Source organism: Cajanus cajan, chromosome 5, assembly GCF_000230855.2.
Source record: "Cajanus cajan strain Asha chromosome 5, NIPB_CcT2T_4, whole genome shotgun sequence".
Taxonomy (NCBI): domain Eukaryota; kingdom Viridiplantae; phylum Streptophyta; class Magnoliopsida; order Fabales; family Fabaceae; genus Cajanus; species Cajanus cajan.
The window spans coordinates 8,190,860-8,203,286 of record NC_138521.1 but is presented as its reverse complement, the minus strand read 5'-3'; the positions used below and the strand labels follow the sequence as shown (position 1 = coordinate 8,203,286).

The 12,427-nt window shown below is 34.0% G+C and overlaps 1 protein-coding gene across 1 annotated transcript; it reads right to left on the bottom strand.

Moving 5' to 3' along the window:
• Window positions 1–6,235: 6,235 nt before the first annotated feature.
• LOC109808503 (subtilisin-like protease SBT3) lies at window positions 6,236–8,788 on the bottom strand. Its single transcript, XM_020371533.3, has one exon. It carries the CDS (start codon window positions 8,764–8,766, stop codon window positions 6,406–6,408), a length of 2,361 nt encoding a protein of 786 aa, XP_020227122.2. The 5' UTR covers window positions 8,767–8,788; the 3' UTR covers window positions 6,236–6,405.
• Window positions 8,789–12,427: the final 3,639 nt, after the last annotated feature.

Sequence of the window (12,427 nt, the reverse complement as noted above, 5' to 3'; positions counted from 1 at the left end):
ACGCTACTACGCCCAGTAGCTAAAACAACAAAACAACCAAAATAAGAGTCAGCTCTGTCTGCCAGTTGCAGACTCACCACCAGCCACCAGCCTATCCCTACTCTGCTCCCATACACAGTATGATCATCGCAGTCCAACACCATGGAAACAACAAAGGGTAAGCTAGTGAAAAGAATCAGCATATAAAATATATTTAAATAATGCGATCGGCTACAGCTATTAGCACATCGTCAGCATACATCTCATCAGCTATACAACATAAACAGCACTAAACACACAATGCGTCGTCACGCATATCAGCTCGGAGATCTCTTACAACAGCTCAGCCTTACGGCCTACAACAGCTCAGCCTTACGGCCTATAACAGCTCATATCAGCATACAACACAACTCAACATTATACAACATAGCTCAGCAAATAACATACAGCAATAGCGACTTACAGCTCAGCTAATCAACTTACAGCACAGCACAGCTCATCAATATACATCTAATACGGCTCGACATTATGATTCAACATGAATATCAAATCAGCACGGCAATATTTACATCTCAGTACAACATATATCAGCATTAATTAGCATTTACTAGCATATAACTGCATATAAGTAACCATCATACCTGCGCCCGGCGCCCTCATGGTCACGCCCGGCGTGGCACAACCAGAGAGTACCAGGGAACCATCGCGCCCGGCGCAATTCCCATTGCGCCCGGCGTGAGGGAAGGCAGAGACCTCATAAGGTCTCATAAGCCCGGCGTGCTAAACCCGCGCTCAGCGCAAGAAAGTAGAGACCTTCCCAGGGTCTCACGCCCGGCGCAATATAAATTAAGCCCGGCGTCACCTCTGGCAGAGACTCCCAGAGAGTCTCCACGCCCGGCGAGACGTAGTCATGCCCGGCGCCATACCAGAAGCCAAAAGAGTGGTCACTAACTGATAGCGCGCCCAGCGTGATCCATCCACGCCCGGCGTGAGCCATCCAGGGGCCTCCATCTTTAAGCTCGCCCGACGTGCTCGACCAATGAAGCCCTCTGTTGGTCACGCGCCCGGCGCCAAGAACAACGCCCGGCGTGCTCTTAATCAGAAACCCTCCAACTTCAAAAATTTTGCTCAAAACCTGCGAAAACCAACAGAAATCCCACATGCAAACCATCCAAAGTGCCACATTTTCATCAATCGTCAAGAAAAACCCCTCATTTTCAACATGCAACCATTAAATCAAGAAAACCCAAATTTTCACCCAAAACCCGGAAAACACGAAAACAAATTTCTTCAATCTCAGCCCAAAATCAACGAATCATCAGTCCACAAATGAGTGTATGAACTCACTTTCAACAAATCACAGCCAAAACTAGCTTCCCTTATCTCGGCACGACGAATCCGAGCTCCGGGAAGAGAAGAACAAGAAGAAGAAGAGAATTCCGCTCACGGCTAGCTCCGGATGGCTTCAAGATTGTGAGAAAGGACCTCCAGATCACTCACGGCTTCAGCTATAAGGAAAAGAAATCAGCCACAAGGTTGAGAGAATTTTCAAGGAAGAAGAGAGTTCTTGAGTGAGTGAGAAGAGAGTTGGGGAAGAAAGAAAAACGGAAATGGGGTCTCACATCATGGGCTGTAACAATGTTGATCATATGACATTCATGGTTTCTTAGGATTTAAAAAAATACACGTGTCACAGATATCGCTATAACCCATAACGACACTATAATAAAATACTTCAAAAGTATAAATAATTTTAAAATAACTCTACTTACATAAATAATTTAAAAAGTACCTTGGTCAATCAACCTCAGTATCTAAATCCAAGTTACATATTGGTTCTTGGCAGCTATTAACCCATTCACATTCAAAATACCCTTCAATCATGCCTCATCTTTGTCTATGTTTGTCTTACAGTCCTTCACCTCATTTCCTCGTTGGTTCAATCCGATAATTATATCATCCACGTGGATACGCATTAGCCATGCCCAAAGCATTTGCTACCCAACACGGTTGGTATATTTCCACCCTTTCCTCTGCATTAGAAAATGCTCAAGTTACCACCAATGGCAATAATCTCAAAACCGTTTCTTCTAAGTTGATTTATACATACACCAACGCATGAACGGTTTTAGTGCAAATTTGTCACCCAGAGAGTTTGAGGCTCTTAAAAGATCTCCAGGTTACATTTCTTCCATACCATATTTGCCAACCAAGCTTGATACAACACATTCATCTCAATTCCCTTGCCTCAATCCCAATAAGGGGGCTTGGCTTACAGTTCTAGAGGACCATCAAATAGCATGCCCTCACGTGACAGGTGTGGGAGCAATGTTAAGAGCAGCACACCTCGATTGGAGCGTTGCAGCCATTAGGTCAGCCATCATGACAACATCAGACATTTTCGACAACACCATGGGACTCATCAAAGACATTGGTGATGATTACAAACCACCCTTTCCTTTAACCTCGGGAGCTGATCATATCAACCCCAACAAAGCCCTTCATCCTGGACTTGTTTACTCGTGGGAGTACAATATTATGTCAATCTTCTCTGTGCTCTAAACTTCACTCACCAGAACATCACCACCCTCAGGACAGACGTGAAACATGTAGTGAGGAGCCCCATTGTCGTCACTATTTGCTCTACTTAAATTTATAGATCAATACTGTATCGAGTGAAAAATGTATTTAGTAATAAATTGTTGTTTCTCATTTGACTAGATATAAGTTGATGACCTAATATTATACATACAAATTGATATGTCCTTTAATTTATACATATCATATAGGCATCAACTTAATCACGTAAGTTTTCTAAAGATTCACGGACACATCATCAATCAGTATCGGATTTACCTTAAATTTGTAGGGGGCTCTGGGAGAAGTTTTGAGTTCTTCAACACTTTAACTTAATACGTAAAACACAAAAAGGAAAGTGGCATTTGGTTTCGCCAGCTAGACTTTTGGTTAGTAAATTTTGCGACAGTCTCAACTATATATAAACCTCAGCATTTAAGATTTTATGGACATTGCTTCTAATTTTTGTATACAGGACAATTGCTTTTGTAATAGTTTTGGTTGATGGACTGATATTTTATTAAGAAACAAGTCAAAAATAAATTGAGCTATTAAACATGTAATGGGCTTGCTGGATGGTGGAGTTTCATATCATTAAACAAATACAATACAATAAAAGAAAAACAAATTTTAGTCCAGGAAATAAAGTTAAAGGAACAAGCATTTAGTTCTTGGACGGCCCAATTTAGAAGAAATTAAAGCAATAAAAAGAAACAAGTATTTGGATTCGTACAAATTTGAAAGAAAATGTTTTTGTCGTAGTGAGAGAGGGAATACAGAACAAAATAGTCGCTATTAGAAACGGACTGCTACTTTTTCAAGTTTCTAGAAAAGATATTAAGAAACAATTAAGAAAAATGATCACAAGGATTAATCTTTATTTGCGTCTAATTTTCTATATCTGAATTGTTTAGATACAGAAAGAGTTGCTTTTAGAGGCAGAATATACCGTCTCTACGAGAATTAAATTTATTTGAAAATAAATTATTTTATCAACTAATTAAAAATAATCATAAACGTAAATTTGGTGTATTCATTTAGAATTTTAACAGTTTTATGATGCATGACAATATATGATTAGATGACTACATAAAAACAAAAATATTTAGATCGTCAATGCATTTAATAGTAAATATTTTCTAATCTTGATAATGGTTAAAAATATCTATCACAATATAAATTATTTTTTATAAATCTAAAATATAATTTATATGTTAAAAATTATCCATATATTATAAATATTAATTATAATATAATTATATATTTAAAATATTTATTTATTATAAATTTTAGGCTTAATTTAAATTCTGGTCCCCTTATTTTGAAATTTTCGTAATTTATGTCTTTTTATTTTAAAATTGCAACATTTAGTTTCTACTTTTATAAAATTTACAATTTTAGTTTCTTATTAAATTGTCTAGAAATGTAACCTATTATAATGTGTCATAAGCTATTATGACGTGGTGTAAGATAATTGATTAAAACATTAAAAATAATTAAAAAATAAACCAATAACATACTTTGTCAACACTAAAATCAACAAATAATTCAATATTTCAAGATCTAAAGTTAGTTAGTATTTGAGGTGAAATTTGTTTATGAATTCTTTTATTTGAACTAACAATATTTTTAATTTAGGTATGTATATTAAGCAGTTTTTCTTATGTCTCTTACTTTTGTTCATTATTAATGTATACAATAAGTTTTCCGAAATGAAATTTATACATATCAATGGTAAAAAATCAAGTAAGTTAAACTAGTCGAGGTCTAATTTTATGTGATTTAGCATGCAAAGATTTCTAAATGTGCTTTGATGATTATCATGAAACGAGATTCATGTACATAGACATTTAAATGAATCGAATGAACAACATATATATTGCTAATAGAAATCATAATTTGTTTGCTTCCAATAATTATTGAATTACAATGCATAAGGATTCTGAGAAGCAACAAAACTATAATACTACACTATATTAATTAGGCTAGAATTACTCTGAGAAAAGAAAAGAAAAAGGTTGACCAAAAAATCGTACTCAGCAATCTTGTGCACGGAAATTATGGATGCAGGCAGTGGATGAATGTGAACATGTAAGTATTGAATTTCTGGCCTTTTAGATTGAGCATTGCCTATCTATTTATAGGAAGATCGAAATAACAGTTGGATTCATCGTGCCATTAATAATCGTCCTATTCTTTTAAACATGCATTATCTTTTTAACCGCCTCTAACTTTCTCGATAACCGTCTTTCGATCATCGATCACTTCCTTTTTGAAATGCATAACCATTATTTTTTTAGAGTTAGTTACTATATGTGAGTTCCACGTAGATCATAATTGTCCCGTGATTTAGGTCATATAAGTAACTTCCTTTAAATCGTTCGAGAGTGCTTCGTAATCACTTGAGTGAGTATCGAAATATTAGTTTTGGAGTTTGAGAGTTGTGCTCGTGATATTTTACTCCTCCATTATTTCACGTCATAAGTGTCTCATCAATGGTTGGGACCTAATCTCCTTTCGATCATCAAATTTTACTCCTAAAATTAGTATTTACAAAAATACTTTAACATTAAAATCAAATTATATTAGAGTAGCAAAGTTATATTAAATATTTACTTGTTAGAGTGGTGTTATAGTATATCCAAGAATAAAATATGAATTGAATTCCTTGACACGACCTATAACTTATTGCAACTAATAACACTATCTTAGTATAGGAACTTAATAAGTCTACCCAATGTTAACATAATGTTCACAAGCATAGATGAGTTTTCATGTTGCTAATACTAACCTTAGTCAACACATAATTTTGGATTATCATATTATTTAGAACCTAATAATATCATAGTATGAATTGGGCTTGAGCCCAATCTATTACAAGTACACGTGTTATTGGTATACAGTGAGTATCGTTGTTGTATAGAATTGAATGGCTTTTAAATTTATACGAAGGTTAATGGAATCTGTGCGCGTGTCCAAGTGAGAGTACTGAGCGCGTACGTGTATTGGTATGCAGTGATACTGTAGAGTGTAGAGACAGACCCTCCTGGTGTGTGTTGTGTTGCGCACATATTGATAGAATGCACGCGTAGACTTGTACTTGTCTTTCTTAATTAATCAAACTTCATTCTAAACATAAAATCGTAATTCGATAAAGATCGACTTAATATAAAAAAGTTATTTTTTAAAAAATTAAAATATTATTTTTTAGTCTATATAATTTAAAGTAAACTTTTTTATTCCTAAGAAAATAAGTTAAGAATTTAGTCTACTTATGCTATTAGAGAAAAATTAATGTGTTATTAAATAAATTTTATAATTATATATGTTTTTAGTCTTTAAATTTTTTTGTTGACTTTAGTCTTTAAACAAATTTTTATTAGTTTTAATTTGTGAACTTTTATTGATTTTTACTTTTAGTCTTTAAATTTTTCTTTCTGTTAATATTTTGATCCTTGATGTCAAATTTCTTTATTCATAAAAACAAATTTCAAGAACTAAAACCTAATAAAATTTGTTTAGAAACTAAAAATATAAATTGACAAAAATTCAGAAATTAAAAACATTTAATCTTAAATTTTGTGTCAATAAGAGACTAAATAAATTATTATTTTTTATGCAATTAAATAAATTATAGTTAACAACTCAATTAAATTCTTCCACAAGAAACTTATAGAGCTATAAAATACGAGTAAAAATTGGAGCATATCAACGTTATTTGCGGAATCATAGAAAACCACGTTTGTCAAGTGAGAAATGACTATTATTTTCCATGGAAAATTTCTTTAGTTAATATACATTTTTCACTTGATTCATATGGAAAACACATATCTATGACAGTATATTGATCTAGAATTCGAATCTAATGGTGGTGACCACAATGGGGCTTCTAACCACATGCTTCACGTCCGTCCAACTGAGATACCCAAAAGCCACACTCTTCTCTTTCCTATTTCTTGGACCTTCAATTCTCAACTTGTAACTTAGCTTCTCATTCTTCTCCTTGAACTCCAACTTGTTAGGGAAGACGCTAACGTGGTACCCTCTCACAGATGTAATGCTCGCAACATAGATTGTTTGCCCCTCCCCAACATTGGTCACCGTTCTCTTAAATTCCCGAGCTTCCCTCGAACCATTGCCTTGGAAGAAAGCAATGAAAGAAGGGTAGTTGAGGTCCAAAGAGGGTTTGGAACAATCATTGGAGGAGGTTCTGGTGATGGCAGTGATGTTCTTTTGGGTGTAGCCAAGTGCGCAGAGGAGGTTAACATAATCTTGTGTTCCCGCGTCGTAGATGAGTCCAGGGTCAAGGGCTCTATTAGGGTTGACATGACCAGCTCCCATGGCCAAAGGAGAGGCTGGTTTGTAATCATCACCAACGTCTTTGATGAGTCCCATGGTGTTGTCCAACATATCCGATGTTGTCATGATGGCTGACCTAATGGCTGCAACGCTCCATCCAGGGTGTGCTCCTCTCAACAGTGCTGCTATGCCAGCAACATGGGGGCATGCCATGGATGTGCCACTTAGTAAGTTGAAGTTGCTGAAAACGTTTATGGAACCGAACACTTCCGCAGGAACATTTTGAGGCCATGCAGCTAGGATTGATGAGCCAGGAGCAGTTATGTCCGGTTTCAACACAAATGGACAACTACTTGAAGGACCTCGAGAACTGTAACTATCCACACTCGGTGCTGGGGTAGCACCCAACAGCGTCTTCTTAAAGGACATGCTTGCTTTTGCACTATTAGCAGTACTATTACTAATGTAAGCTTTGACGATTTCCCCGTTTGTAGGAGTGACAATAATAGATGCAAACCTATTATCCAACAAAAAAGAATCGGAGTCGTTTGATATGAACACTGCCGCCACAACATTTGCCTTATCCACATTGGACACTTGATCAAAGACCGTTCCATTCTTGTCCTCACACACCACAATCTTGCTCCTCACTTTCACAAGCTTCTTCACTTTGTCGCACGAGCCCATGAAAACAATTGGCACGTGGCTGGGAGTGAAGTTTCCGTGGTAGAGAGACATGCCATCTATTTCTACTCCATTGTCGAGTCTAAGAGTCCCGTGAAATTCACGGTCCATAGTGCCAGCAGCCACGGTTATGACCCATGGTATTCCGTTATGCAAAGTTCCAAGGAAAGGTCCTTCGTTTCCTGCTGACGTGGACACAAAAATCCCTCTCTCCACGGCTGCAAACGTGGCTATAGCAACAGGATCCTCGTACAAAGCTAAACCGTCGAGGCCAAATGACAAGGAAAGAACATCCACACCATCTGATATTGCACTATCGATTGCAGCTATTATATCAGACGTGTAACCTCCTTCTTCCCACAAAGCCTTGTACATTGCCACTCTCGCACCTGAAGCTATTCCTCTTGCTGATCCTGTCGCATAACCAAAATACGATGCACCCTCAACCACGCTCCCAGCTGCGGTGGTCGACGTGTGAGTCCCGTGACCCTCGGTGTCACGTGTTGAGTTCAATGTGGTAACGTTGGGGTGCTTTGCCAGCAACCCTTTGTTAAAGAACCGCGCTCCAATGAGTTTCTTGTTGCATTTGATGCTACTTTCGCATTGGCCTTTCCACCGCGAAGGAATCTCGGTGATTCCCTCGTCTCTGAAGCTTTCACTTTCTGGCCAAACTCCTGTGTCCACCAAACCAACGATGACATCTTTTCCAAACTCCGCCACCCGCCACGCCCCTTGGTTCGCGTTGAGGCCAAGGAAGTGTGGAGAGTGCGTTGTGTCACGCTTGGCTGGTGAGTCTCGCATGCATGAAACGTAGCCCGTGGTGGTTTTGATAGCTTCGAGTTCTTTCGGTGACAAGTTGGCACTGAAACCGTTCATGACATTTGTGTAGGTGTAAATGAGCTTAGAACTAGAAGTGGCAATGACGTTGAGGTTGTCGGGGGTGGCTTTGGAATTGTCTAGTGCTGAAGAGAGAGCGGAGAGGTACCAAGCGTGTTGGGTAGAGAATGCTTTGGGCATGGCTGATATGTCCATGTGGATGATGTAGTTATCTGACTGAGCCAACGTGGAAATAATTTGAAGGGTTGTGATGTAGAAGAAAGAGAGAGAGAGAGAAATATGGGTAGCCATGGTTGAATTAATGTGAATAATGGGTATAGAGGAACAATGTGTATAAATAGGAAAGGCCAAGGTGTATATTAATTTGTAAACTTCATTAACCTCCTCCATCACTTGCGAGAGATTCTCCACGCTCAAAAAATCATCTATCTATCTATCCCAAAGGTATCTTCTCATGGGACCCCGGTCCCCCCAATGATTAAGGAGCATTTTGGACACCTTTGTTTGCAAGGCTCATTCATTCAACAACCATACAACTTTTCACGTTATTGCTTGCTTGGTCCATATCCGACCATACCGCGTGTATGTAGTGTCCACACAAATATTGATTCCTTTTTCCAGACTTAATTTTTAAAAATAATAATATATTTTTATAAACATTCCATAAGAATTTTTTGTGTAGCCATTAATGAATAAAAAGATGTGATAATATTATTTAATTTATGTGTAAAAATATTTCAATTATAATCGTGTAATTAAATAAATTAAATTACCCTAAAAATGGATAAATTTAGGAACATTTACAATTTATATTGACGAGGTCGTACACGGTGTGTCTGTATTCTGCATACTTTTCCAACTCGGCGTGATGGTTAGAAACTAGAAAGTGATAGGTTCAAGCTTCGCTTACTTGAACTGTTATTATACGAATTAATTATGAAGTTACACTGTCTTGGCAGTATGTCAATATCGTCATCAATTTTCTATCTATTTCCTTGAGCACCTCCCATTGACAAATATGCTTTTCAATATCTCTATTTTCGTTGATTGAAGAAGGGGTAATAAATTAATGAAATGGTTGCACATGCATCTATCTACATTTAAGGTCCATGTGCTAGGAATAGGATGATATATTCGGTGATTAATATCCACTCGGTGTATAATTCAGTACGAAAAACATGCTAACTTAATGTCTTTCTGAGACTAATACATTCCCGTTTCTGTCACGGTAACCGCATTAGGGTAGCTAGGAATCTTCTCGAAAATTACAAGGTGTATCACTGCATACTCTCTAATGATTTTTTTAAAAAATTTGAGTTGGCTCTATATAAATAAAAGTTTATGTCATTATGTTTATAGAACTGTTTTATTTTATAATTAATAAATAAGTTCGTTTACTATGTTCTAAAACATGCAGTTTGTATACTTTGTAATTAGGAAAAAAAAAAAAGATAATAATGAAAGAAGTAGAGGACAAATTAAGGGATGGTGAACGATGACAAAAAAGCGAGTACGTACGAGAGATGACAACAACGAGGCAATTAAGACCCAATTCTACCATTAAACATAACATTCTCTCTTTTGACAAGAAAAAAAAAATACTTATAAATAGATATAAATTTCAAAACATCCCTTAATTTGATATAGATTTTGGTGCTCAATTATGGTTGTGAAGCCCAATAAGTAATTAGTAGTATATATGCTCTTACTAGTTCCGGAAGCCTTCTTGACTTTGGATGCTTGTTGAAAGTAACACGGATGAATGTGAAATTAAGGATGGTGTATAGAGAATAAAATATAAATTTTGGACACTACATGTTATTCTTCTGACAGTTACAAAAACTTTGCTATACATGCAAATTTTTACTTTAATGAAAATCTCACAATATTGAAAATGTTAGAAGCTGTTTAGTTTTTAAAAAAACATTTTTTATTTTTTGAAAATAATTTTCATCTTCAAAATTTGAAATTTAGAAATCATGTTTAGTTTAACTTTTCATTTTCTAAGTTTTGAAAATCAAAACATTAAAAATGTGTTTGTTTAAATATTTTCAATAATTCTAAAATTAATGAATAGATGTTTAAAAATTAAACAATTAATATTAAAAATATTTAACATGTTTAATAATGAATAATGTTTACAATAGTAGTTGAAATTTAATAATTTTGAGAAATAAAATAATATTTTAAAAATTTTATCTACTAGTAGCCAAAGTGAATATGCTAAAAGTAACTGCACAAAAAGCTTATTATATAACCATTTATTTAATTGTTTTAAAAATGTGTTATATAGGTTTATCTTTTTTTTATTTTTTTTTCAAACGAATTGAATTAACAAATCTATATGAATAAATAAAGAGAGAAATGATACGGCTATACAGTTTTTGTCTTATCTAAAACGGTTTTCCTCTCCAACTCATGTGAAGAAAATAGAATCTGAAAATAATCATAATTATGACCATGCCACTGTATTTTCACTAAAATTGAAAATAGTAAAAACGACTTTTCCGTGTTTTCACTTTTAGGCTTATTTTAGAAACAAAAAAATTCAAAGAAAATATTTTCAAATATCTAACTAAACATGTTTTTTTTTTCAACACCAAAAAAAAAACATGTTTTTCACATTATTTTCTATTTTCAATGAAAACGAAAACAGAAAATAGGTAAACCAAATAGTTCCTTAATTTTTCATGATTTGTTTGTTATTTAAAAAATAATATTTATACAAAAACATTGTTTTTTATAATAATTTTTACATGTATTTTTCACATAATTGTTCCAATAGAAGAAATGGAAAACTAACATTTATAAATTAACAATAAAGTTTTAATAAGGTAAAGAATTTAGCATAACATAAATATCACTTCAACTTCACTTCTAAGTCGATATAGTGATTTTATATTTTTAATTTAAAAACGAGAAAAGATGTTAATATAAATATGGTGATAAATTGAATGTGATAAATCCATGTTAAGAAGATATGAATTGAATTGATGTCATAATCGTAGCTCACTGTAATAGCTATAGATAGACCTTTAAATAATATCTAAAGCACCACTTGCATGTGTGTATTTATTTTTTGACAACCTTTTCTTTTCGTCATGTTTGGACAGTCTTGAGAATTATTGAAGAGATCGATTTACACTCTACGCTAGGAGTGGCAAAAAAAAAAAATTGAATTGAACTAAATTGGTGGTGAACTAAACTGAATTATACTATAAAAAATTGCATTATTTGTAAAAAAATAAATTAAATTGTTTAAAAAAACTGAAGTTAACTGAACTATTAGAAAGTTAATTATAGTAAACTATAAAATTGAACTGAATTATAAAAAGTGAACTATTTTTATAAAAGGATAAAAATTAAATGTGTGTAACATGTTATGACTTAATAGATTAACTCGATAGTCTAATAACCAAAACTTTAGAAAAAAAATGATAAAAAAATTGTATCAATTTTATCGAACCTAAGGATCAATTAAGCTATGTTGGACTACTTATTTTTTGGCTTAAAATTCACTGAGTTTGTTTGACTTAATTTTATATTTTTTTTCTTTGAAAAATTTAAATAAAACGAAAAATAAAGTAAAGTTGAAAAATATGTCCTATTTTGATAGATCAATGAGTCAAAATTATTCGATTCAAAATATCATAACAGTTCAGTGCAGTTTAAATTGCAATTCAGTTCAAGTTTTTATAGTATAGTTAAGTTCAATTCAATGACACAAAAAAATAGTTCAGTTTAGTTCGTCTGAACTAATATTTAGTTATTAGTTCAGTTTGTTTGAACTAATATTAAGTTCAGTATAGTTTTTATAAGTTCAGTTCAGTTCATTTTGCCCACCCCTACTCTACGCAAATATTTAAGTGTGTTATTTTTTCATTTTCAGATGTTTTATAAAAAAAATGACTTTTTGAAAGAAAAAAAAAGTTTGTTGTTTGAGAAACCATCTAAAAGTTATAGACAGCTTTTTTTTTTTTTTTTTTTACAAATTAAGTTATTTTTACGAATCTGAAATTTTGAAATTAATGATTATTTTTTAAACAATTTT

Bases quoted from the DNA above. Each gene is read 5' to 3' on its own strand.
- LOC109808503 (XM_020371533.3), bottom strand. From the start codon at position 8,766: ATGGAGGAGGTTAATGAAGTTTACAAATTAATATACACCTTGGCCTTT.